The following is a 24,070-nucleotide window of genomic DNA, read 5'->3' as shown; positions in this document are numbered from 1 at the left end:
ACGAAGAAATATTGTAGCGGTTTATTTTCTTAGGGCATTGAGACATTACAGAGTGGAGTGGACAGAAATATCTAATTGCAAACAAACACATTAAAAACTAAATCAAAATATTGTTAACAAGACCCCGAATTCATTATCACACTGCATCTTTAAATTCGGTGCAATCAGCTATGCCAGCGATAAGTACGGAGAGATGATTCTTGCCTAGTGATGACATAGGCGGGAATGACTGACAATAGGTGGAGGTTTGACAAAGGGGGATGTCATTGTGGTGGTGGATCTTATGAAATAAATACAGGCGAGATATGTTTCTGCAGACAGAAAGGTGTGTTGTCCCCTCAAGTTGCGGGATGTTTTTGTAACATTTTATAAGTTATCACAGATGCATCTCCTTAATGTTACCTTTGAAACATAGGCTCTTTGTTTCTGGATTATATTGCCCTAACATTTCTGCAGCAACATTTCAGTAACATACGTAAAAGTAGTGTAACGTTGCATCTCACTTGTCTAACATTGTGTTGATGTTTCGAAATAATGTTTTTGCAATATGGTTTTAGTAATATTGTCGTTACATTGTTACACGTTGCATAACGTTGCACAACATTAGCCACGTTGCAGTAACGTTCCTGCAACATCTCGTGCTACTAGGCACAGTTGACATATCTGCTATTCGAAGTTTGCCAAAATTAACTGTTTTTGTCACTTTTCACGTGAGCATTCCGAAAAAAGTTTAGGCCATATTACGATGAAATTTAGCGTAGCTCTTTCGACCGTAGTTGCAAACACATGTAATAAGTTTCAAATAAAATGACCGAGTAGGCGGCCAAAAATTCACGACTGAATGTGCTTCCTCGAGGTAAGTCTTTTTTTAAAGTAAATATCTGTCAAAATAAAATGAAAAACGGAAAAAGGGCCTCTGTTGACAATGAACGCACTCTTCTTCTATAACATTGTAAAATTTGAAAGAAATTGCTCCAATTGTGCACCCTGTACCACTGTATAGAGCACTATATAGCTCCTTCGGAGCAGAGTAGCGCAGAGAGTAGCGCAATCTAGAACGCCGCCTCTCGGCGACTAGCGGCGAACGCCCGGAGGTTCCAACTGCGGTCAGAAATGCATGGAGAACGTGAGAAAATCGTTGTTTCTTCAGTTTTGTGGGGATGTGCGGAATGGAAATTATTTTTGACATAATAATGAAACATTTTAGAATAATATGCGATAAGTTTTGTGCCATACAAGGACGTAACTTTTTTAAAAAAATTGCCTGAGCGGCATCATGCAGCAGACGACACGGCGACGTCACACCATTCACGTGACCCGCTCCGGCCAACCCGAAAAGCCCATCTCCGCTGCGAGCAAAAATCGTCTGCTTCAAACGCCATTGCCTTGGAAATTGCCTTCTCAAAATTTGCACACGCATCCAATATTATTAAAACTTTGATAAAGCGTTTAGCGCTTTACTAACTTCACGACAGGCTAGTTTTGAAAAATGTGAACTCGCCGTTAGTTTTTTAATCAGCCGTGTTATGTCGATCTCCATGTATTCTCCCATAGGGCGGGCCGCCTCCTGGAACCCTGAGTACCACGTGACTCGCGCCGAGCCGCTCTGTCGGCCATGTTGTCGGCAAAACACGGGGTTCAAAGGATTGCGCTACTCTGCTCCGTAGGAGCTATATAGTGCTCTACCACTGTACTACGAAACCATGTTTTGCCGAAAAGGCCCATGCTCGCGGGTGCCCACTGATTTAGCGTTTTGCACTAGGAAAAGAAATCCTACATCAGAAGAAAGATAATGTTGTAGTACAAGATTATATATAACAGATAATTTTAGCAAGCTTGAACACGCCACAATCGCATTTCGAAAACGTGCGGAAAGCGTCATAAGTCATGGCCGCCGTGGGACCGCAGCCTTAAGGCTGCGGTCCCACGGATTTGCGGGTACAGCCAGTCATACTTACCCATTGGGTCAGCAAAATCTCAGTAGAATCTGAGACTTTTTCTTCGGCCATTCACACATGAAATAAACACATGTCTGTTTATTCTTTCGTGTGTAAATGAACTTTTTGTGTTTATTTTACCTGTTTATTGTTTCCTGTGTAAATTAACTTTACCAACACGCTCGGTTTTTAATGACTTCTGTTGGGCCAATGAGAAAATGTGCAAGTTCTTACACAGTGAACTGGGACCCATCCAAGCCCTCAATTTGAGCCCTAAATCATGGGCCTTTGTAAGTAAAGCACAGTTGACATATCTGCTCACAAATGTCAGTTATTTATTGTTTTGACTGCATTAAAATTGAGATGTTCTCCAAATCAAACTTGCAGTGAATGTAAGTTTGGCTGCATAAAGAATTCTGGGGCTTGGTGGCCTTTTCCGAACGAGGAGAAACTGCGCAGAGCACCGTGGCATAATAAAATAGATGAAACATTTAATTCATAAGGACATAATTGGTGAAGGTATTTACAAACACTTGGTCAAGCAGAAAATACTGACTCATATGAAAGTTAAAAACATGCAGAGAGAAACTTTGAAGAGAACCTAGATACATTTAAAAGATATATGCAGCTGCAAAATAATTTATTATTAAATTGTGGTTATGCAATTCCACGACTTAGGGGAGGGGTTTGAGGAATGAAAGGTGGGGGCACGGGGGAGGAAAGCGGTGTGTACCAAGTTCCTAAGGCAGTATGCGGTGCTCGGGTGGCTCTGCTGGCGAGTGCTGGTAATGCCCGTAAAGCGGGGGACCGCGTCGAGGTGCGCGGGGGCCCCGGCGGCCCCACGGGCGCCTTCCCCAGCCCGAGGGCGGTCCAGTCCGCACGCGTATCACAGTGGACTGCGGGGCAGCTGGGACCCCGCTGCGGCGGTGCGAGGGGGCGGTCGGGAGGCTCCAATGGGTATATATTACTAGCTCTTAGAATAATGTTCGATATACTCGAGGGAGAACTTTCCGTTGTTTGTCCGGCGAGCGAGTCTGCCCGCGCCACGGGGAAGGCTGGTGCAGCTGGGTTGGAAAGTGCCCGGCTCTCGGGCACCCGGGTGTCGGCAGGCCGCGCGAAAGCGCCGGGAGGGGACGGGGGACGTCGTTCTGGGAAAGCTCTGGGACTACAAAAATAAAGGAGTATTTGAGTGGGGTCGGAGCTCCTCGCGCTCTGCCACCTCTCTCGGTCTCCGCGCGCGACGTGGCGAGAGGTGTGCATTGCTGAAGCAACGAGTTGTTCCCCGGTAGCGAGTGGACGAGCAGATACGCAAATCCTGGCAGTACTCGCTGGTTTGTTCCTGCGGGGGTGGAGGGTGAGGGTGGGTCGAAACGGCTCGCTTTCCGCGTGTATGCGCGTTTCTCTTTTTTTTTTCTTTGGTACGTCACTGCCGGTGGCACCGTGGCTGTCGTCGTGAGATCCATACCAAAGCGTGCAAAGACCAGGAACGAGGGTGAGGAGGAGGAAGAGGGAGGGGTGGGGAGGGTGCGCAGGTGTCCCGCCGCTCTCTCCCCCAGGGGGGGCTCCGTTGCCGTCGTCGTTGTCGTCACCGGGCGTCTCCATTCACCCTTTGCAGGAGGGTTGCCGCTCGCTGCCGCACCCCCGGGCACACACACGCGCACGTGCGCCACTCGTGCGGCGGCGGTCGCGCGTCTGCGTCCGATACCACGTCTTGCCGTCCGTGCGCAGTGGGCATGCCGGGGAAATGTCACTTTGGCACGTTGGACCTTGTGCGCCTGCCTCCGAGTGCGAGAACCGACCGGGCGCGGTTCCGTCCGAGGGCGCCGGGCACCGCGACGTCAACTCGCATACGGTCTCTCGGCCGCCTGCCGGACGAGCGCGTGCCGGGAGGGAAGGGGCTCCCGAGCCTGGCTGTGCCCCCCACCTGTCCCGTTGTGGTCCTTAGCAGAATGACGACGCTGCTTTTCTTGGCTCCACGCAGGGAGCCGAGATGAGTCCTACTTGGGCCTGTGGATGTAGCGCAGCACCAGGTACCCCAAAAGCCGAAATACAACGAGGAAGCTGAGGAGGACGAGCGTGTTTGCCCAGATGGGAAGCGGCGTCCCGTGGTCCCCAATGATGTCTTGGGCAGGGATGATGGTGCCACCCGTGTGGCAGGCACGGAAGTGAGAGTTCTGCGACAGGCACCTGCCGATAGAGGAAGGGGCCTTAGAAAGCTGCTGAATGAGTCGCACAAACAACATTTCCTAAAGGGGAGGTGCAACATCTTAATTCCCCTTCCGTGTGGCTTTTAGTTAGAACATTTTAGTGAAAAACCTGAGACTGAAATATTGACAGATGATGACAAGGAAAAGAAGGAGAATGTCTCAAACACAGCTCTGTGTTTGAGACGTGAGCTGTGTTTGAGAGCTGTGTTTGAGACGTTCTCCTTCTCTTCCTTGTCATCATCTGTCAATACCTCAGTCTCGGGTTTTTCACTAAATTGTTTGATATACACCAGCTCATTGGCTTTAGTTCGCTGTATGCTGACAACATTACAGTGAATTGCTTCAAAGCATATGTGCTACCGCAGTTTAGCAATTGTTTAGGTGGTTAAGGACACTCACAAGTGCAGGTCCCGTTGAACTTCAATAGTGAAATGTTTACAACTGTCCCAGTTGTTCAATTTGCCTTCCTGGCTGTTACGTTCAAAAACAGTCCGCCAATAGCCGTCGCAAATATGTCGGACAGCCCGGCCATAGAAACCATCTTCCATTCCCACGTACATCCCCCCTTTATTTCACCTCTTCGTCTCTGGATTGTGCTTCTTAATTATTGCTCAGAAGCATGACGTTGCACTAAGCTTGGAAGGGATTCAGGTTTTCAGAATAGCCCACACAATTTAAATTTCCATCTTTATCTGCTTGTGAATGAGCATCTGCCCTTCTGCTGCACTTGGTTACTTGGGTTCCCCTAGTCTCACCTGGTGTGGAGTTTGGAGTTTGTGCCCTTTGGCGATCACAAAGTAACAAAAAAGGAAGACTTTCACTTGTAAGAAAAGGTTGATACAACTCCTCATTTCTCAGCGTTCTTCCTAGTCGTTGCTGCAATTGCTGCGGTGTCATGAGCAACGAGCTAAAAGTTCCCATAGATCCACTTGGAATTCCAAGTGGTTTTAATTGGAACCAATTGGTTTTAGTGGATTCCAATTGGAAGTACACTGGCCAATGGGTCTCACCAATTGAAATAATTTTTCCTGTTGGAACTTGAATAAGTACCAGACGGTTCTCATTGGTTCCCATTGGCTTCAATTAGCAGCTAGATTTTCCAACAGCCAATTGGTCACCGCCAATGGGAACCAACTTAAACCATTTGGAACCCATTCAGGTTCCAACAGAAAAAATTATTCCAATTGGTGAGACCCATTGGCTATGTGCTTCCAATTGGAATCTACTAAAACCAAATGGGTTCAATTAAAACCGGTTAGAATTCTAATTGGATCTAATGGGAATTTTTAGCTGGGTTGAAAAACAGAATAGTTCCCAGAGCAGTGAAAAACCATATGAGATCAATTGTTGTATAAGAGTTCCCTCCTGTCTCGCCTACAGTCACAAAAGCATTATGCAGTCGAGCCCGATTACATTGAACTTCGGTATTTATAAATAATTGTCTATATAAAACAGTCGAAGCATCTTCTCTGAAATCTCATTAAAAGTATAGGTGCCTTGCGTGTCTGTATCATACTCCGCCACTGAAGACAATCAGTACATCAACCGTGCAACGCACCCCGTGGTAGAGGGGCTTTTTCCGAACACTGCTGCTGCTGCGCGGTTCAGCTGAAGATAAACGACTCTGGTCACAGGCAGTGAAGGGAGTAGAGGCAGAGGAGAAAATCAATACTCTGCCTCAACTCCTCAGCTCCCACAATAAAAAAAAATATAATAATAGTCTTCAGCTAGTCAAGAGTGTCCACAAGGGTTGTGCAATGATGCCTTGAACCCCCTCTTTATCTTTAATTATCCTGTTCTTTTGCCGTTTATTTCTGTTTTTTTTTTTTTTGTTAGATTTTATACCAGTCCTTTTTTTTTTGTCACTTGTTTGACTTTTCTACAGATGACGAGAAAGAGGAAAGATGTTTTGTCCTGTCTTTCTCCTTTATGTCACTTTCCTTTTATCCCAGAGATTTGCTTTTTTCACATGTTACATGTCCTGCTCTTCTGCCTTTCTCTTTCATTTTTATTTACCTTTTGTGTTCTGCCACCCATGCTGCGAGGTCACGCAATGCGTGCGCATAGGAGCATGCGCGTGAGCGGTGGTGCCAGCGATTCTCACTAGCTGTGCTGTAACAATGTTCTATTGTATTTAGCGGTTCTTAGATGCTTTACATGGAAAGTAACTGTTTGTCACCACCGTCGGTATCGGTAAACACGCGAGGAAATTTCAATTAGAGACTAAGTTAACACTATTTTGTATATGAAATTATTGGTATATCAAAATATTTTGTGATGCCCTTTGAACTTGATATTTCCAGGTTGAACTGTACCGACTTCCTACATCCTATGTTTTCCTTTTTTATCAAGGGAGGCTCATTATAACACAAGTTTAAAGCAGGCTTCCTGGTGCAAAGCAGATGGTACATAGTCCTAAAACGTGGTCTGCAAAAAGTTTAAGACGAAACCCACTTTCACCAAAATGAGCACAGCAAAATTGTTTTCTTTCAGCCGATTAGTGGCTGAGAATTACACAACATAGTCTATTCTATTAGTGATATAATTTGGTCCACACAGGTGCAACTATTCCAGAAAGAAACCTCATGCATATTCAAATTTAGCTTGTACTTCAATAGAACCGGGTTATTTTCCTCCAAAGACAGATGCGCCACAAAAGTAGGGCGGTGCGATCACTCAGGCTCTGGAAGGATGGTTGGTGCACACCTGACGTCTGGCCCGCTGCTAAACTCCACAATGTGCATGTTCTGGAAGGCATAGTGCACCATGGAGAGGTACTGGAGCCAGCGCATCCAGGGAGGCAGGGAGGATGCGTAGTAGCCTCCGAAGAGCATTGTGGAGAGGGAATAGAGGGCAGACACCGTCACGGACACCTGGAGGTCCGTGCAGGTCGCACCAATGAACAGGCCCACGCTCTGCAGGAGAGGCACACGAGGGGCATCAGCACACAAGGAGAAACCAGCAAAGCAGTGGCGCCCCAATAAAAGTACCCTATTTATTGTAGAATAGCTCAACCTCTTTATGTACAATGCCCGTGCGCGTATTTCACTTCAACGCTCGAGAGGAGCCAATCATTGCGATTTATGGAAGAGGCCCAGCGAATGATGAGGCACCGATGTGTTGTCAAAGCGCAAAAGAAGTTCTGTGTGGATTGCAACTCTTTTTTCCAAACGTTATCTCTCTTTTTCCGTTCGTCGGCTTCTTTTGTAAGTTAATTTTAATGATTGGTCTCCGTGGGTTTTGCGGGAAAGTAGACACACAGGCATGCTCATAGAAAGCTCGACCTATATATATACGGTATTACTTTTTTAAGTTTATGCACAGCAATATATATAAATCTTTTTATATAAGGTGTACACAAATGGCTTGAATGTAATCTTGAGGTTTGTCCATGTAATACAACAGTAGATATTGAGTCCATGTTTTGGAAGGAAAAAAATATAAACTGAACTCCTGGAGCATTCGCATTCCATAAGATACCGAGCATGTGCCCATGTTACAAAATGTACCCGCCCGCTACTTCTGAAATGTTTAAAAAAACAAGTGAAGGGCATGCTAGAAAGTGCCCACTCCAGACTTCCGAGCAAACCTAGAGTAGCTAAATGGCTGTGCCAGAATACTGCCTTCCATTTTCTTTCTCTGCCAACTCCTCATTGGTGGAGAAGGAATCATATGCTGCAAATTTCACTACAAAGCTTCTGGGGACGAGGCCTTCTAGATTACCAGGTTTCGGGTGGGACATATTTCTCGCTCTGCGTTCGCGAAATATAGAGCTTGCACTAAAGTCTGATGAGCAGGAAGCTTCTTGAGCCTTCGGACATTGCGTGTGCCACTTGGACATGTGTAATTGTGTTCTTTTTATAATGTGAGCGCCGTTTGAAAACGGCCATGTACAAGCAGATGACATGACAGTGTACCACCTTTTATACTAAGTGCTTGCTATTTGTAGACATGTCAAAATAAAGATTCTTATTAGTCGAGCCCGGTTATATCACACTTGGGTATTTCGAATTATTGTTTATATTGAACAGTCCAAACATCCGCTTGAAAATCACATGTAATAGTATAGGAGCATTGTTTTTCTGTATCGTAAACGTAAATTTGGGACAACTCAAGACACAAAAGTTAATAAAAGGTGAGAGAAATCACTTGGCAGATGTCTAGTAGTAGCTGGTCCTATTATTGGGACATTGTTTAAATCAGAACATGTCCCAAAAATTCTAGCGCTACTGATAACATCATGTGCTCACTGTCTCACTGATGACGGCTAATGACCATTGTCTCATTGATATGGCATGACCACTTTTTGCTGATGGCATCATGTGACCACCATCCCATTGATGATGTAACATGACTACTGTCACGATGATGTTATGTGACCGCCATTTTGCAGATAGACGTCAAGAAATAATGACCACTGCCATATGTTGACAATGACATGAAACCACTGTCTTGATGATGTCCCATGACTACCGTCTCACTGATGACATCACATGACCACTCGGCTCATTCGATTTACCTGCACCAGCCTGCAACGGTGCAGAAAATGGAGGGCAACATACTTCTGGGTTGCGTTTTCAAATAGGTTGCACTCGTAAGTCAAATACGGCGCACAGCAGTATGGAACGGGTGCGGCTGGTAAGCATAAATTGAATGAGCCTACTGCCACGCTGGCAACGCCATGAGACCACCATCTGCTAAATTTAGGGATGCAAAATTTCTAAAAATTTGAAAACCGACCAAAACAAATAGGAGTTTTTCCTTGATTTCAAAATTTCCTCAGCAAGAGTAATCCAGCAATGTTTTGAAAGATACCGACATAGATGAACAATGGTAAGAGTTTCATCAGCTGTGGCACCAGTACTATTACCTTACATTATTTTTCTTTATTTGTAAATGCTGGGGACTCATGTTAGAGTCCAAGCAGGAGTGAGCATCACAATATAAACATGATATACAACACCGAGAAGACATCAATACCAGCTGCAAGACTTAAGAACAAAGTAAACTTGAAGGAAAAAATCAACAACAAAAACATTAAAAAACAATCACATGAGCACAACTTTCAAATTTGAAATAAATTCTTCGACACTGGCACTTTCTACTAATATCTTTTGGCAGCTGGTTCCATGCGGTTATTGTGCTTTTTTTGTGAAAGCTCGTCAATTTAGCATATCTTTGACTACACATGGCAATAGCAATACGGGGAGCAAGTTGTCTGCTTCTTGAACAGGGGTTGCGATGATGTCAGAACGCCAAGCTCTTATTAACTGATTGAAAAAAAAAAAAAAATAGTGGGTAGACCTTAAGGCATCTAGCATTTAGGTCTACCCACTATCCTTTCGATCAAAGCCAATCAGAGCCCGGCATGGTTCTGAGGTCACCGCAACTCCTGTGCAAGAAACAGACGACTTGCTCTCCGCATACTCTTCATTATATACTAAATACTGTACTGGGTTCACTGTAATGCTTAACTTGCAATCACCGGTCGTCAAATATGATGCTATATTACACAAAAGTATGTATATGATGGTGCTGTAGAGAAAGCTTGGTTGCATTCTAAACTAATCCCATGGTTTTCGTTGACTAAGGGAGCGACAGACAACGTATTAACTGAGAAATATGTGATAGATGACATAAAAAATTGGCTTCTTCACACGCATGCACGCACTACAGAACGAACATCGGGCAGCACTAATTAAGTTATCACTACTCTGTTTTAAAGTTTCTGAAAATTTATTTTTATAATATCTTTGACATTTATAGCTATACTTATGCACAATTCATACTGAACAGCAAAACAATGCTCATTTGGTGTCTGATTTTAGGGCAAAGCAAACAGTTTCATGACGGATAGAGGGAGCAGACAACCACAACCGCCTGTGTTTCCTCCCTTTTTCTCCTTCGCTCTGTCACCACACCTGTTCTTTTTCTTTTTATAAGGTAATGAATCTAAATATGATATAGTGTGTTTAATCTTGCACCTGAACTGCGACGAAGTGATGTGCGATATGATTATTATTAGTTTTCACAGTGATTACCTGATGTATTATTTTACCGTATGTTGCAGAAATTCGCATAATAGCTGCTTGTTAATAATTTCAATAAATTTGGTCTCATCTTTTATCTCCTTTTTTTTCGTTTTTTTTTTGTAATAAAAAAAATATTTCCACAATTTTTTTCTGAGCTCTTATATTTAGCTATAAATTTGGTGGGTAGCATAGCAATGCCAATTTTAGTGCGCTTTTCAGACATCTGTCAAGGTGCCCCTTCCCACAGTTTCCACCAATTAAGGTGCCCTTCCCCTTCCCTCGGCAAACATGCTCTCCTCTTCCCCCAGGTTTCAACAAATAAGAGGGCATGCTATCAAGCTGCGACAGACAGATGAACCTAATCTCACGGTTTGGTGGCCTCAGAAATGCTATCACATAAAAAAAATCCAAACAACTATACGAGGTATGCTACAATTGAGAGTGGTAGCTGTCAAATTGTTGAAAGCTGTCCTTTAGGAGAGCTGGTTTAGTTGATATGCTTTACGATATTTACTTCAGGAACTCTCAGACTGGAACAGAGATTCACTTGGAAAGTGCGGCCGTCAGGTCTTTCGGAAGCCACGACGAGTACCCTACCCAAAAGTACTTTAAGCACTCACGAGTACCCAAAGTACCCAAAGGGGTTGTACTCAGCGAGGTTATTTTCAAAGGGGTAACAAGGTGCCCCTTCCCACAGTTTCCACCAATCAATTCCTGGACAACCCAAGGGGGTTGTCCAGGAGTTCCCTCTGAAATTCACTGGTCGCTGCAGCAAGGAGAAGGATGTGGAGCATGTCCCGCAGCCTCCGCCACTTCGTCTCCTACTTGTGCTCCCGCAGCTCGTCATGTCCGACGAACCATTGACGCTTTCTTTTTACCTCTTCCTAGTGAACATGGGAGACTCGAAGCTTTTGGCACTTACACGCCGCCTCTCGCACATGATAGTAGGGGTCTTGTGCCCTTTGCTGCTCTCATACCACTGCGCCCCTCCGTCTGCTAAGCTCACCGCGGCATGTTTGGCATTCCCACTCATAGGATGGAGGGCGAATCTTGAGTGGCCAGGTCGCACCTGGTAGGGAGGAAGATTAAACAAGCACCCCCCAGGGTTGCGTCTCTTTTTTAGACGCACAGAGAATTGTCCAGTTCACCGCAATAGCAGCGGCAAAAGGGGGGTAGAGGGTGGCGATGTCTCGCCATAGATGATGTTCTTTTGTGTACGAGGACAGACGACGATGGGGAGAGAGATAGCGAGACACGGTTATACTACTCTCTCTCCGCAATCAGGTGAGTTTTTGCACATGAGAACGTCAGGTTTCACCAGAAAGGGTCACTTGCTGCTGCCGCCATAAAAAGCTGTACCCTCAGAAGAGAGAAAGCCTGGCTATTCAAACGGTCGCGTCAATTCGGCTTAAACTCGCAGACGTGCCAAAACTCCGCCTACCTGCGAGACGACTGTGCTGAGCACCAGGAACCCCCAGAGGCTGAGGAAGGTCTGGGCGCTGTGGAAGCCCAGCATGGGATAGGCGATGAGGTGGAATGCAGACGGCAGTGTCACGGTCAGGGGCAGCTCCCCGATCATCTTGGCAAGGTAGTAGGCCGACAGGCGGTAGGCCCCCGACGCCCGCTCTTTATTGATCACTTCGCGCTCGGGAGGAACTGCACATATAGGCGGTGGGCCAGGGGTCAGGGCAGTTGGTCCGGGGCACACCTAGAGCCACTGAATGAGCTAGAGTACAGACACTCCATTCTCCGTCTTGTAAACGCCACTATTCAGTTGCTCGGTACAGAGTGGGCACAACTGGCAATAGTTAATTAATTGAAATTTCCGCATCCTGTCCTTTTTGTGCGGTACCATGAAGCTGGCGAGGACGAAAAAGCGTTTCTTGCAATTTCACATAAAACTCGAGATAATTGGCCACAATATGATATTAATTTTAATTAAGCATCAAGATGGATGAAGTGTCGTTAATATGAAGAATAGTTAATTTACTGGCTCTAGGCGTGCCTCCATTGGTAAACTGGTAACACACAAATCCACAGGTGAAAGTCGGGTGCAGGTGGGGAAGTGAACCCTCCGACTAAAACTAAACCTGAAGGTTTACGAAAGAGGAGACAAATAAAATGGCAGGGGTACTCGGTCTCAACATTGAGAGCTTACCCTACATACTTTTAGATCTTCTGTGTTTTGGATCTTGGTCACCAAAAAATTCAAGAAAACCGACTCTGTTTTGTTTTGTTTTTTTTTGCTAAGAAAGGCTTGAAGCTTTCCATGTTTCTATAACCAGAATTAAAGTTATGCGAAAAAGGATTTGAACCTTGTCTTTCTAGGGCAGTGACTTGACCTACAAACTACAAGCATTCTATAAATGCATATTATCAGTGTGTGGGCCCTGCTTCTCTTTGGAAGTCTGATCAAGATTTACATACTTCCTATCTGGAGTGTTTCAAACATAGAAAAAGTTATGAATTCGTCAATTCTATCAATCTTAAATTTCTTTCCACCACAGCCTCTTCGAATTCTTTTGCGCTGATAATCGACTTTTCACTGTAAAATTCATGCAGATAATTTGTAGTTTTGTAGTGTTTCTCAAGCAAATATCTTTAAAGGTGCAAACGAACACCCTTTCAGCTCAGCTTAAACTAGGGACCCTATGCTCTTCACTGGTTTGCAACGCTGCATTTTTAATCTCATGAAAACGCCAAAGTTTCAGACTTGTAAACTGATATGACATTTGTTGGAAGAATGCTGGTGTAAGGGCAGCTGGGTGTCTTTCACACATATTTTAAGAATGACTGCAATGATTGTCCACATTAAATATTGCTACCTTCTAAATAAAAAATATATGAAATTACTAGTTAGTGATTTTCTTTTCTTTAGCTTTTCTTTAAAGCTTTTCATTAAAGAGATATTAAAACAGAGGTTGGCAGCAGAAATCCAGAAGATCACTCTTCTTTCTTTATGTGATCATGTCACCAGAACATCCCAGGACCTTCATGGAACGTGTCTGGATCCTAAGCCATTGGCTGTAGCATTGTATCATTCTTTTTCTTTTTAATGCTTTACTACTTTCAAGCCTATGCGCTCTCGCGTTCCATCTCTGGCAAACCCAACATAGAGGATGGTATGTTGCCAAATTATTTTCTATTTGTTTCAATAAAGGGTGTGGCTGTTCAGTCAGAGAAAATATGGGAAGTTGCAAAAGAAATTAATGGGAGCCCCACAAATGTTTTTTTAGCAAGTACCAGTGCATGTAAACAAAAACTGATTCCTGTCTCATGCGTTATGAGCATTTTCTAAAGTGAACTATAAAATTTCATGCTACCGTTTTCTTGCACCTATAATATATTTAATGCAAAATAAGAAAACATTTTGTTCTTATATTTAATTTGCATACTTGGTCAAGAACCGTTGATTACTATACATGCCAGCTGCATTGTTTAAAAAGCGGAATAGCGAAAATACCGATTCATTTCATCAAACCTAATTGACAGCTAATCATATTTCTTTCAGTCCATTGGGAGTGGACTTTTGAGTGGGACAACTTACTGTGGCAAATCACAAATAGCGAAGGGTGCGCGTGCATAGCTGTGACCAGCACTCAGGATCTGCGAGATCACAAGCCGCAGCCTTTGACTGTATCGCTTCATTTTCTTCACAAACTACAACATAAATTGCGAAAGAAGAACAAAGACCAAAGCTCACTGAGTGACTGACGAATGGTCTGCCAGACTTGAAACATTTCTGCATGATTATTAAGGCCAAGGGGAGCTTTTTATTACAATGCTTTCAAAACCACCATGCTTCAGAGTCGATCTGCTGAACAAAAGCATCATATTTTTAATTAGGGCACCAAAATACCAAACAAAAACAGCAATTTTTTTTTTTTATTTTAAATCATTGGAGCCCAGATTTTTGCCAATCTCGTGTTTCTTGGCACTTTCCGGTCAGTGGTAAAATGTGCACTTGAATCTCTTAGCTCTTTCCATATGGGGACAGAGCTGACTTTAGATAGAGTCAATATTAGGAGAAGGGGTAGGTTGTGAAAAATGATCAGTGCATAGTATATGCCTGTAACTTAAAAAAGCCTAGTGGCACAAAGAGAAGGGGCACAAACACTTTCGTTAAAATGTAATCACTAACACGAAATGGCAACACGGGGGTACCACAAAATGCCGAGCATGCGCCCATGTTGTGGTAAGTAGCCACCCTCTAGTTTTCGATTTACAAGCAAAAGACATTTTGAGCGCCCAGTCCAGCAAATTTCTGAGCCCGCCGAGTCAAGTAAGGTACTCCTCTGTGTCAGCTGCTTCTAAGAGAAGCTGATGCAAGGCATCGAAGCTTTATGCACGTGCACCGGTACAAAGTGCTGAAGCTTTATGCGAGAGCCCCAGTGCGAAGCAAGCTAAGGAGTTCCAACAGAAACGCTATACTGCTCAGATACTATACCATCGGGTTAAAGAAAGGCGTACCCTACCATGTTGTGCCCCTTCTGCTTTTCTGCTCTCAGACCTAACAGGCAGCCATCCCTATTTTTTTATGATTATTTCTAACTTTTGGGAGGGTGCTTGCTCAGTACATTACGGTAATCTGCCAATATTGAAAGGAAGCTCTGGCTCTTGCCGTTTATTATGTTCCAAGCTTAGAGTTTTGCCATGGTATCACAGATGTCGTAAGCAGGACCGAAATGCTGGTGCAGCAGGGATCCTATGGGTGTAGAGGTAGGAAATATTCTTACAGGATATGAGTGCCCCAAATAATGCAAACAGCATCCAATATGTTGTGCTGAAGAAGATCTGAAAAAGAAATAGGTGGAATTAGAGCACATTCCTGAAAAACCTTTACCTTCGCTCCTCAGGCAAGTGCTATAGGATACAATTAGAAAATAGTGACCCCTCCATAATAGGCTGACACAATTGTTTTGCGAGCAATTAAGACAATCAAGAATGCTCATTGTTTCAATTCTAAAGCTTGATTGTGCACTTGAAAGAAACCTGACTCACATACGCTGTTTCTAAAATGCAGGGAATTGAAACTCTTCAAAATTACTGCATTATGCACTGTTTTTAGCAAAGCCTGAGCGGAGCATGTCTATAGCCAATCATCTTAAGTGACAGAAGGTGCCCGGTTACTTACGGGACAAGGAGCGTCCTCATGTCAAAAATACTATCTGCGCAGATTGCATTTATGAGGAAGATTTTTTCGTTGACCTCAGTATGCAACACATTACTTAAAAAGAGCATATTGATTGGCTGTACGGGATCCCCATCGTAGAGGGGATGCATGGGCATTGACATGAACTGTGCGCATATCACTCAAGTAAATATGGTATTGTCTCCACATCTCCTAGGAGTAGATCTGTTGAATTAAGAGGAGAAGTCACTGCCATTTATTCCATACAGTGATCTCCTGGTACTGCAATTTTGCAAGGTATAATTAGTGATCCAGAAAGAGAGGTAGTGACGCTGTTGAAAATGTGTCATCCTTCAAATATCTCGGCGTTCATCTCTCATCGGACTTAACGTGGAATCTTCACATTGAACACATTGCTAACAAGGCGTTGCAAGCTCTTGGCTTTCTCAAATGAACACTGTTCCAAGCAAACCCAGATACAAAACTTCTTGCCTACACTGCTCTTGTCAGATCTCAACTTGAGTATGCATCAATCATATGGCAACCCCATCAAACATATCTGGCAGATAAGATTGAATCTCTTCAAAACAAAGGTGCTAGGTTATAGCATGCATCTAGTCCCGATTCACAAGTGTAAGCAGTTTAAAACATCAACTTAACTCGTCACCTCTTCATACAAGAAGGCACCTCGCAAGCTTATCATTTATTCATAAACTTTATTACAGTCCCTCACCTTTTAGGGACTCTCTCCTACTACTGGCTCACCATATATCGTCCCGCTTAGATCACCCTTTCAAAATTAACCACATATATGCACGAACCAAATGTTTAAAATACTCGCTATATCGGACTGGAACAGCCTCCCCAGAGAAATTGCCTGCATCAGTGACCATCAGTCCTTTGTCTCCACTCTAAACATCTTAAGCCTTGAATAGTCTAGTATCCCTGCAATATATGTTGTTGTCAGTGTCTTGTTTCTGATGTACATGTTTTTATTGTGCGCCATTTTTTTATATCTAATGTTTGAAGGCCAAAATAGTGCCAAATGCCTTGTACCATCAAGTTATGCTTTGTACTTACATATAAGTCTTCCTGCTAAATGCAAGTACTAACCTTTCATCTTAAATTTGAGAAAAGAAAACAAGACAATCATGAATAATGAATGCAGGTTCTCAGCACATCTCTGCATAACGTATGTTCGAGCATAATAGCCATAGTTTAATTATGAAAATTTTACTCTAGTGTAGATATCGATGTTTACAAGGTTTCCGTTTCTTTTTAAATGCACCAGATGCGCGCGTACAGCATCCCGTTTTGAAAGTGCACTTTTGTCCCGAGCTTGTGACTGGAATATTTACACCACATTCCCTGGACTATAGTCCACACCTGGTGTATAGTGCGCAAAAGCAAATTTGGAGCAAAAACAAAAATGATTTTACGCGCACACCAGCTGCACAGTCTGCATGCAGTGCCTAATCCATAGTTAAAAATTACTATACACAACACACTTTGACAAATGCCTGTTGTATTAGCTTACAAGAGAAGCTTTAACACACATAAATAAACATTAATATACTTTGTTATTCATAAGCTCCTTCATATCTTATTCTAGAAGAAAAACAAATCCTTGTATAGTCTGCGCCGGGTAAAATTTCAACTTACAAACGTGTATAGTCTGCAAACTATAGTCCGAAAAATATGGTACTTTTCAAAGTGTTGATTGCAGTGGCTTAGCCCCATCGAGCACGCTTCTTACCGAGCACCGGTGCACCGCAAAGAAGCAGCACCCACGGAAGTGAGCACCACAAATGTTGCTTCTCCACAGTGCACCGGTGTTTGGTAAGAAGCGTGCCCAATGACGCTATCCCACTGCGATAAGCACTTTAAATAAAAAAAGAAATGAATATCAGAGTTCATCTTAAAGCAAATATCGAATAGCATATTATTTGAAAATACACTTGAAAATTTGAATATTTGCACAAACTTACTTTTCAGCACTGCTGAATTTATGTTGTGTTCAACATACATATACCAATGCTTTGATTTTCTACCTCATTAAAAAAGGGGGGGGGCTGATGGGGCTTCCGATCTAAGTATTGTTCACTTCAATCTTGGAACTTAAGCTGTTCTTGAGAAAAATTACCGCAATCGGTGAACGTGCATAGCTAAGAACACGAAAGTCAGACTCGAAAAATATCTCAATAAAGCTAATACTAAACAAGTAAGAACGGATGAACTTAAGGAAGTGGTCCTGCCACACTTTCTGAAGACAAAAATCCTTGAGGTTCTGCACGATATGAGGTGAAGCCTTGCGAGAAAAATTCAAACTTGTTGAGCCACATGGAAGATGAAAATTTCTAGCAGGAAGTGGATGAAAACTCACAAAATATTGTGTCGATTGTACAGAATGTTCCCAAAAAAAGGTTACAAGGTTTTTTTCACCGCAAAAATAATCTATGCATGGGAAAACGCTCATTCTTCGCCGAAAGATAATGCTAGAGGTCTGAACGAGATGCCAAAGTTTCAGCACGAAACAATATTTTATTCAAAAGTTTGATTTTGTGAAAAATTCAATGGGAAACCAATGCCTTTTTTGCCCGTTTTCAGCTTCTGGAACCATAGAGTACTGTAACATTTTCAGAAAATAATTTATAACTTTTGAATAAAATATTGGTCTGTGCTGAAACTTTTGCTTCTGGTTCGGACCTCTAAAGCTACCTTTAGGGGAAAATGAGCTTTCGGCGATGCATGATTTATTTTTGCAATGAAAAAAACCCTGCAAATTTTTTTCGGGCACACCCTGCATATGATGACGACTTCGCATTGATTTTGTGGTAATCAGATTCCATAAAAATAAATGCTAATTCTTGCCCTCCTTTAGGTGCCACCTACAATTATGCTGTTATGCCACACTAGCAACAAGTAGCAATAAGCAATCATTCCTCATTTTAGCAAATATTTGTCCCATTTATAATAGCTGTGTCTTCTCCCCAATATAGCTTATATATTTTTTTAAAAAAAGGTGGGTTAATGGGGTGGGCAAACGTGGTGAGCTCCTCAACTGGTTGCATGGTAAAACCAATCCAACATAAGAAGGGGGAGCTCACTTATAGGCCACTCTGGTTTATGTGGCTTTTAACCTCACTAAAGAAAAAAGGGTGTGTAGGAGGCACAACGAGGTGTTAGCGCACCCCTTCGCAGTTAACAGGCCAAGGGGAGATGGATTTGCATCACACCAAGAGCAAGACGCATGGAAAGAGAGGAGAGACCCCTTGAAACCAACGCGCGAGCTAACGGCCTCATGCTTTAGAAGCTATGTGGCACAGCAGTAAAAAAGCAAGTGACACTAACACCCTTTGTACCAGCTTGATCTGCACAATCAAGGTGAACCAAGCATATAAGAGGGCATAGGCCATATTTAAATAAAGGACTGAGGCACTTTTACTCGTTCCTCAGACAAAAATTAACAAAAATATGTTGCTCTTTCCGATTTGATCCCGCAAATTCGAAATTCAATTATATGCATTTTTTTTTGCTTTTGTTTCCATCTTGGGCACCAGGTTATTTTTAAAATTCAGTGGTTAATATGCTAGGCAGCCAGTGAAATTGTGTTAGGATGATAGTCTTTTATGATACTCTTACAAAATATAAAAGGAAGCAGAAATTGTTGTATAAAGATTGTTTTCTTTAAATATTGCCCAATACGGTGTTTTCTGGCAAAATAAAGCAAAAAGAGAAAGGCACCAGCCTCACAAGTCATATATAGCTGGTTCCTTGCCCCTGTTAAAGCGTTGCCAGCTATCTTGTGCCCACAGTACTAGTACCTATGCCAGCTTCTACACCCATTCGAGATGGCCGAAAACCTCTCCCTCTAGATTTTGGGTTCTGAAACTGTGCTCCTAAAAACACAGGTGTTCTTCAGGGTGCTTTCAGGGGTTCATGAAGCTGCAAAACTTCCTCAACTGCCCCTGCTTCTCTGTAGAGAGTTTTCCCCGTTAAAGCAATATTTTAGCAGATATAAGCAATCTAATGACGTAGAATTGCCTGCCAAACACTCCCTGGTTTAGGCCTACATGGCCCATAGGCTTCTGTACAACTTTACCATTGCCAAGAGTAGTGGACCCCGCGCACTCACCCATCCCCGAATGTCGGCAATGGTGGCCTCGGTGCGATCCACCTGGAACCAGATGAGGCCGCACACGACTCCCAGGCCCACAGTCTGGACCCAGTTGAGCTTGGAGAGCATGCGGCCCCTGGCCTCAAGGAAGTTGCGCTGGGTCAGCACTGACACCTGGGTCCAGAAGGAGGTGGGCCACTTGTGCTCTCGGCCCAGGTCATCCTGGCTGCTGAACACTGAGCTGCCGGCCTCCGACCACGACGACCGCCCAGAGTCCTCGTCGTCCCGGATCGCTGCATGAGCAACAGGGGTCGTGAGGCGACCGTGGGGCACGACAAATCCTAGAGGAACCCCTAGGGTACGGGTCCTAAAACTGTTCCCGGAGTGCCCTCAAAAGCTCCACAAGCTTTTTAAATTTCCTCAGTCATTCATTCCCCCAAGCGAAGCGTCTTTTTAGTTCAAGCACTGTTTTAGAAGATCTGGGTCATTGAGTGATGAGTAACTATGTGCCAAACACTTCCTATTCTCTGCATTACTGTTTGCAAGGTCCGTAGGCTTTTGTGCTACACGGATTCATGAGCGCCCAAATTGGGAGGTGTTCCTGAGCAATCAGTCGGAAGAATCCACAGGAGTGAGGAGTTCAAACCCCTGCCCATAGGGTATGACCACTAATACAATTTCAAGTCTCCTGTACATTATTATACTGCTATAGAGACCGAGACACTCGAAAAACCACTTTTTTGTGGATGCACAGTGATGTGATTGGTCAGTGTCATTTTGAAGCATCTCTCAGAGCAACCGAAAGTCCATTTCAAGGTAGCAAGAAGAACCTTTGCAGCATAAGTAGACACTTCCTTTTGATTCATATCATGCCACTGAAAATATTATGTTATGATTCGTGCATTGGCCTGCAGAGCTGAAATACAATGATACTTTGCCTTCCTCCTTTTGTCAAAATTTTTCTTAGCATTAGTTATACGGCAGGTTTGGTTCCCTCAAACACAGAAAAAGCTGCTTAGTTGTGTGTAGAAGCACCAAACACGACAACAAGATACTGACTGATGAACGCCAGTATGATTAGGAGTGCATAATTATTTTTGGTGCATAGTCAGGGGTAAAGCAATTAATATATTCCACTGAAATAATGCTAAAATAGAATAATTTAATGTACCCACATTAATGTTTAGTTCAAAATCTGAGGGTTCTAATAAAACTGCAATTCTTAAATTAGAAAAACTTTTCTATTTCATCAAGGACATCAATTACATTATAGATATGGAGCTTATACCAAATAAAAAAAATCGGCACGTGAATGAAACATATATGACCTCTTAAAAAACCTGAAGGACATGACATGACAGGTCAAATCATATTTTTTCTTATTATCTGAAACGACTGAAATGATCCCAAGTTTCAAACCCTCAAAGTTTGAAACTTGGGAACTCGGTGTTTGTGAAGTAAAAAACGATTTCCAAAAGTCTCGTTTGAAGTTCTCGCGCGATCCACGCCAGTGAAGTGATGTCAAAGTTTGAGCTGTCCTGCAACTCGAGTTTCTCTCATGCCTCCATCCAGGCCCGAAGTGTCGTGTTCGCACGCGTCACACACAATTATCGATTGACTGCTCGCCTCCATGTGCTACCTATCGCTGTGAGCAGACAATGCTTCACTTCCGAGTTTGAAGTTCTTTTAAGGCCCTTTCAGCGATCTCAAATTCTTTGAAACGGCGCAAGGTCAAAGAGAATGCGCTGTGAGCGACATGAAGGGCCATGTCGTGCCACCGGTTCTGTGTGAAAGTCTGCCCCGGCGGAGTCACAACCGAAACTACGGTACACATAACCAAACCCAGTTGTTTTGACAGTTTGACAATTTCCTTTTTGAAGTCTGAGAGGTCGTCAGGCACCTAGAAAAGAGAACTTCGTCCAATTTCCCGACTTACCGATCATCCTCAGTGCTACATGTGCTGAGCGCTGCGGCGCCTCCATGTTTTCTGAGGGAGGATAAAACGCCAGCCGGCGACATCACTCCGAACTCCGATTTTCAGTATACAGTCAAATCTTGTTAATTCAAACTCGAGGGGGGCCGAAAATTTGTGTCAATAAAACAAAGTTTGAATTATCAAGAGTTTCCTACCAAAGAGACGCTTCGGATGGGACTTGCATGTTAGTTTGAATTACCCGCAAGTTTGAATTAATGAGAGTCGACTGCATTTAAAAAAGAAGGGCCATGGTGCGTTTGCAACAGCGTTAAAATACATGTCGAATGCTGTTATTAAACATTATAGAAATTTTAACAAGGCTTCTAAATTTCATAATTTCTGACGTCACAAATAAAAAAAGTAGCGAGCAGCTGAGAAGAGGGAGAGAAGAGCACCAAAGATAAAAAGAAGCGCGCGAGCATGGGAAATATTTTTTTTCGCATTGTGGTATTTTTTTGCATGTCGATGACTACAGCTTGCATCGTTTTAGACAAAAAAAAAAGATCTCTGGGGTGTTGGCACCTTTTTAAGCTTCACCCTTAAGAGTGGAATACGATAGTGAAACATGTAAACTCCTGCTCAAGATCCTTTCGCGCAGGCTTCAAAGCATAATCAGCACTCTCACCGGAAACCACCAGACGCGTGGGATAAAAGGACGCTCTATACAAACTAACATTCATGTCGCTAGAAGCATTCTAGATTATGTCCGATATTTTTTAATCTTTTTCATTTCACGCGTGACATTACGTTTCACGTGAGCATAGTGGGTTGTTTGAGATTACCAGGCAAGGTCATCTGGCTGTGACGTCATGACCCTATCGACCAACCAGGATTTTCGTGCCACACCACCGACGCCAGCTTTTCTGCCATGCCACCGATTTTCTGCGACACGAGCTCCTTAACGCTATTGTGCTAAAACAATCCCACCAAATTCGTTAAGGACTTTTTGAAGCTTCCATCCACCACTCCAGATAATTTAGTTTTTCTGTATTGACTGCCATATAAAGCCATATGAAGGTAATAACAAAACAAGAGGGTTAACATAAAAAAATACCTGTAGAGCAGTCTATACAAATATTTTAGCAATACTCAATTATCTTTGCTAACTATCAATTTCGAGAAAGATACCCTCAGAATATTGCAGTCCCTTATATATAATAGCCACAGAAGTCATGTCTCGCCCAGGAAGGGTGCTTTCCCCTCAGCACGCGAGTGCACAGCGGCGAAACAGGATATGCAAAATCGCGATGCCCAGTTAGCGGTTGTCACTTCACTGCAGTGCACCAGTGCGCGATGAGAAGCACACTTAACGATGATAGCTAACCTGCTAGAGCAGACCACGCACATGAGAAATAGTGCTAAACTTCCGAGTACTGTCAGTGTTTGACAGAGATGAAATCAAATGTATTGGATGCTATATTCGAAAGTGATGAAAATTTGCACAAGCCTTCAGTAGCAATTTGGCCGTGTAGCAGAGCCTGATAGCTTTTTTTTTTTCTCTCTGGCATATCCAGGTTTTGTTTTGAATCATGGTGGAATTCAAACATAGAGGGACAATGATAAAACTTTTTAGCTCATGCATTTCTTGCACCTAGGCAGTATGATACATACAAATCTGCTTCTATCATTCCTAGCTTCTGAAGAGGATCTTCAAGCCAAACTTGAAACTGGGAGACTACGGATCCAGAAGGTAATTTTGTCTGATACCTCCGAAGAGGAGCCAGCTGCACTTGAAAAAGAAAACATGAACACTAAGAAGGTGAGTACTAGCTGTTTAATGATACCATGAAATTATTATTATTCGGCTTAATACCACTACGAACAAATCTTTGGCATGCAGCAAATATAGAATATGTATTAGACTTGTAAGTTAAGGTAGTGGAAGAGGTTCTCAAAAAGTGAGTTAGAGGTGAATTCTAGTGCACACTAATGTTGTGATTCAGAGTATGACATTACTTTGCCTCAATGATATAACTATATGCAAGAAGATATGAAAAACAGCTGCTCAGTCATGACGTCAACTCCAGCGCTTTCAGGTGCCCAGCATGTGCTGCCTGCGGGAGCAGGCACGTACAGAGCGCGACGCTGTTAGCGCGAACAAACAATCGCTGGTTTTTCTAGTTTTTTCCTTTGAAACCATGGGATGTCATGCAAGTTATTGTTGCTACAAAAAGAGCTCTTTAGTTATATAATGTAAGCGATGAAATTTCGTGCTCGCTTGTACTATTTAGAAGTAAAATGCGAAAATGCGCCGATGTCGTGTTCGCGCTAACAGTGTTGCGATATGTACAGTCATGCAGATACTAAATAGCTCCACGCGAACGGGCGTTTTTTTTCTAAGGAGTGCTTGACTGGTGGCTTACATCAATTTATTAATGAAAACATTGGCAATCCTCGGAAACTGGAAAAGAAAAGGTAATTGCCTAATTAAATTATTGCATTTTGATAAACTAAATAAGCGCATTCCTTCTAGTGTTTTTTTTTTCTGTTTGGCTTGGACAAAGTAAACGGCAGTCACTGAAGAATGAATTTAAATTGTCTGTTCTTGAAGGCACAATTTCTTGATATGACCGAATTCACAAATGCAAGCTAGGTATCTTAAAACTTGTAAATAATGTGTCCTTCAAGTAGCTTGACGTCCCATGCCATGCTGCATAGGTGCATTGTACCA

At 43.1% G+C, this 24,070-nt stretch overlaps 1 protein-coding gene across 2 annotated transcripts in view; it reads right to left on the bottom strand.

Moving 5' to 3' along the window:
- Positions 1-2,560: 2,560 nt before the first annotated feature.
- LOC8042767 (ABC transporter G family member 21) overlaps positions 2,561-24,070 on the bottom strand; it is a 254,406-nt gene continuing 232,896 nt past the window's right edge. For both annotated transcript variants that reach the window (XM_029980542.4, XM_029980543.3), the window contains exons 11-15: positions 19,443-19,717; positions 14,913-14,970; positions 11,618-11,832; positions 6,851-7,059; positions 2,561-4,124 (exon numbers count right to left, since the gene is read on the bottom strand). In XM_029980542.4, the coding sequence (XP_029836402.1) occupies positions 3,935-4,124; positions 6,851-7,059; positions 11,618-11,832; positions 14,913-14,970; positions 19,443-19,717 (947 nt within the window). In that variant the 3' untranslated portion in view covers positions 2,561-3,934. The remainder of the gene's footprint in view (positions 4,125-6,850; positions 7,060-11,617; positions 11,833-14,912; positions 14,971-19,442; positions 19,718-24,070) is intronic.

The sequence above is a fragment of the Ixodes scapularis genome, unplaced genomic scaffold (assembly GCF_016920785.2).
Source record: "Ixodes scapularis isolate PalLabHiFi unplaced genomic scaffold, ASM1692078v2 PGA_scaffold1__304_contigs__length_218370807, whole genome shotgun sequence".
Lineage (NCBI taxonomy): Eukaryota > Metazoa > Arthropoda > Arachnida > Ixodida > Ixodidae > Ixodes > Ixodes scapularis.
The sequence above is the reverse complement of the archived record's forward strand: the minus strand, read 5'-3'. Positions and strand labels throughout refer to the sequence as shown.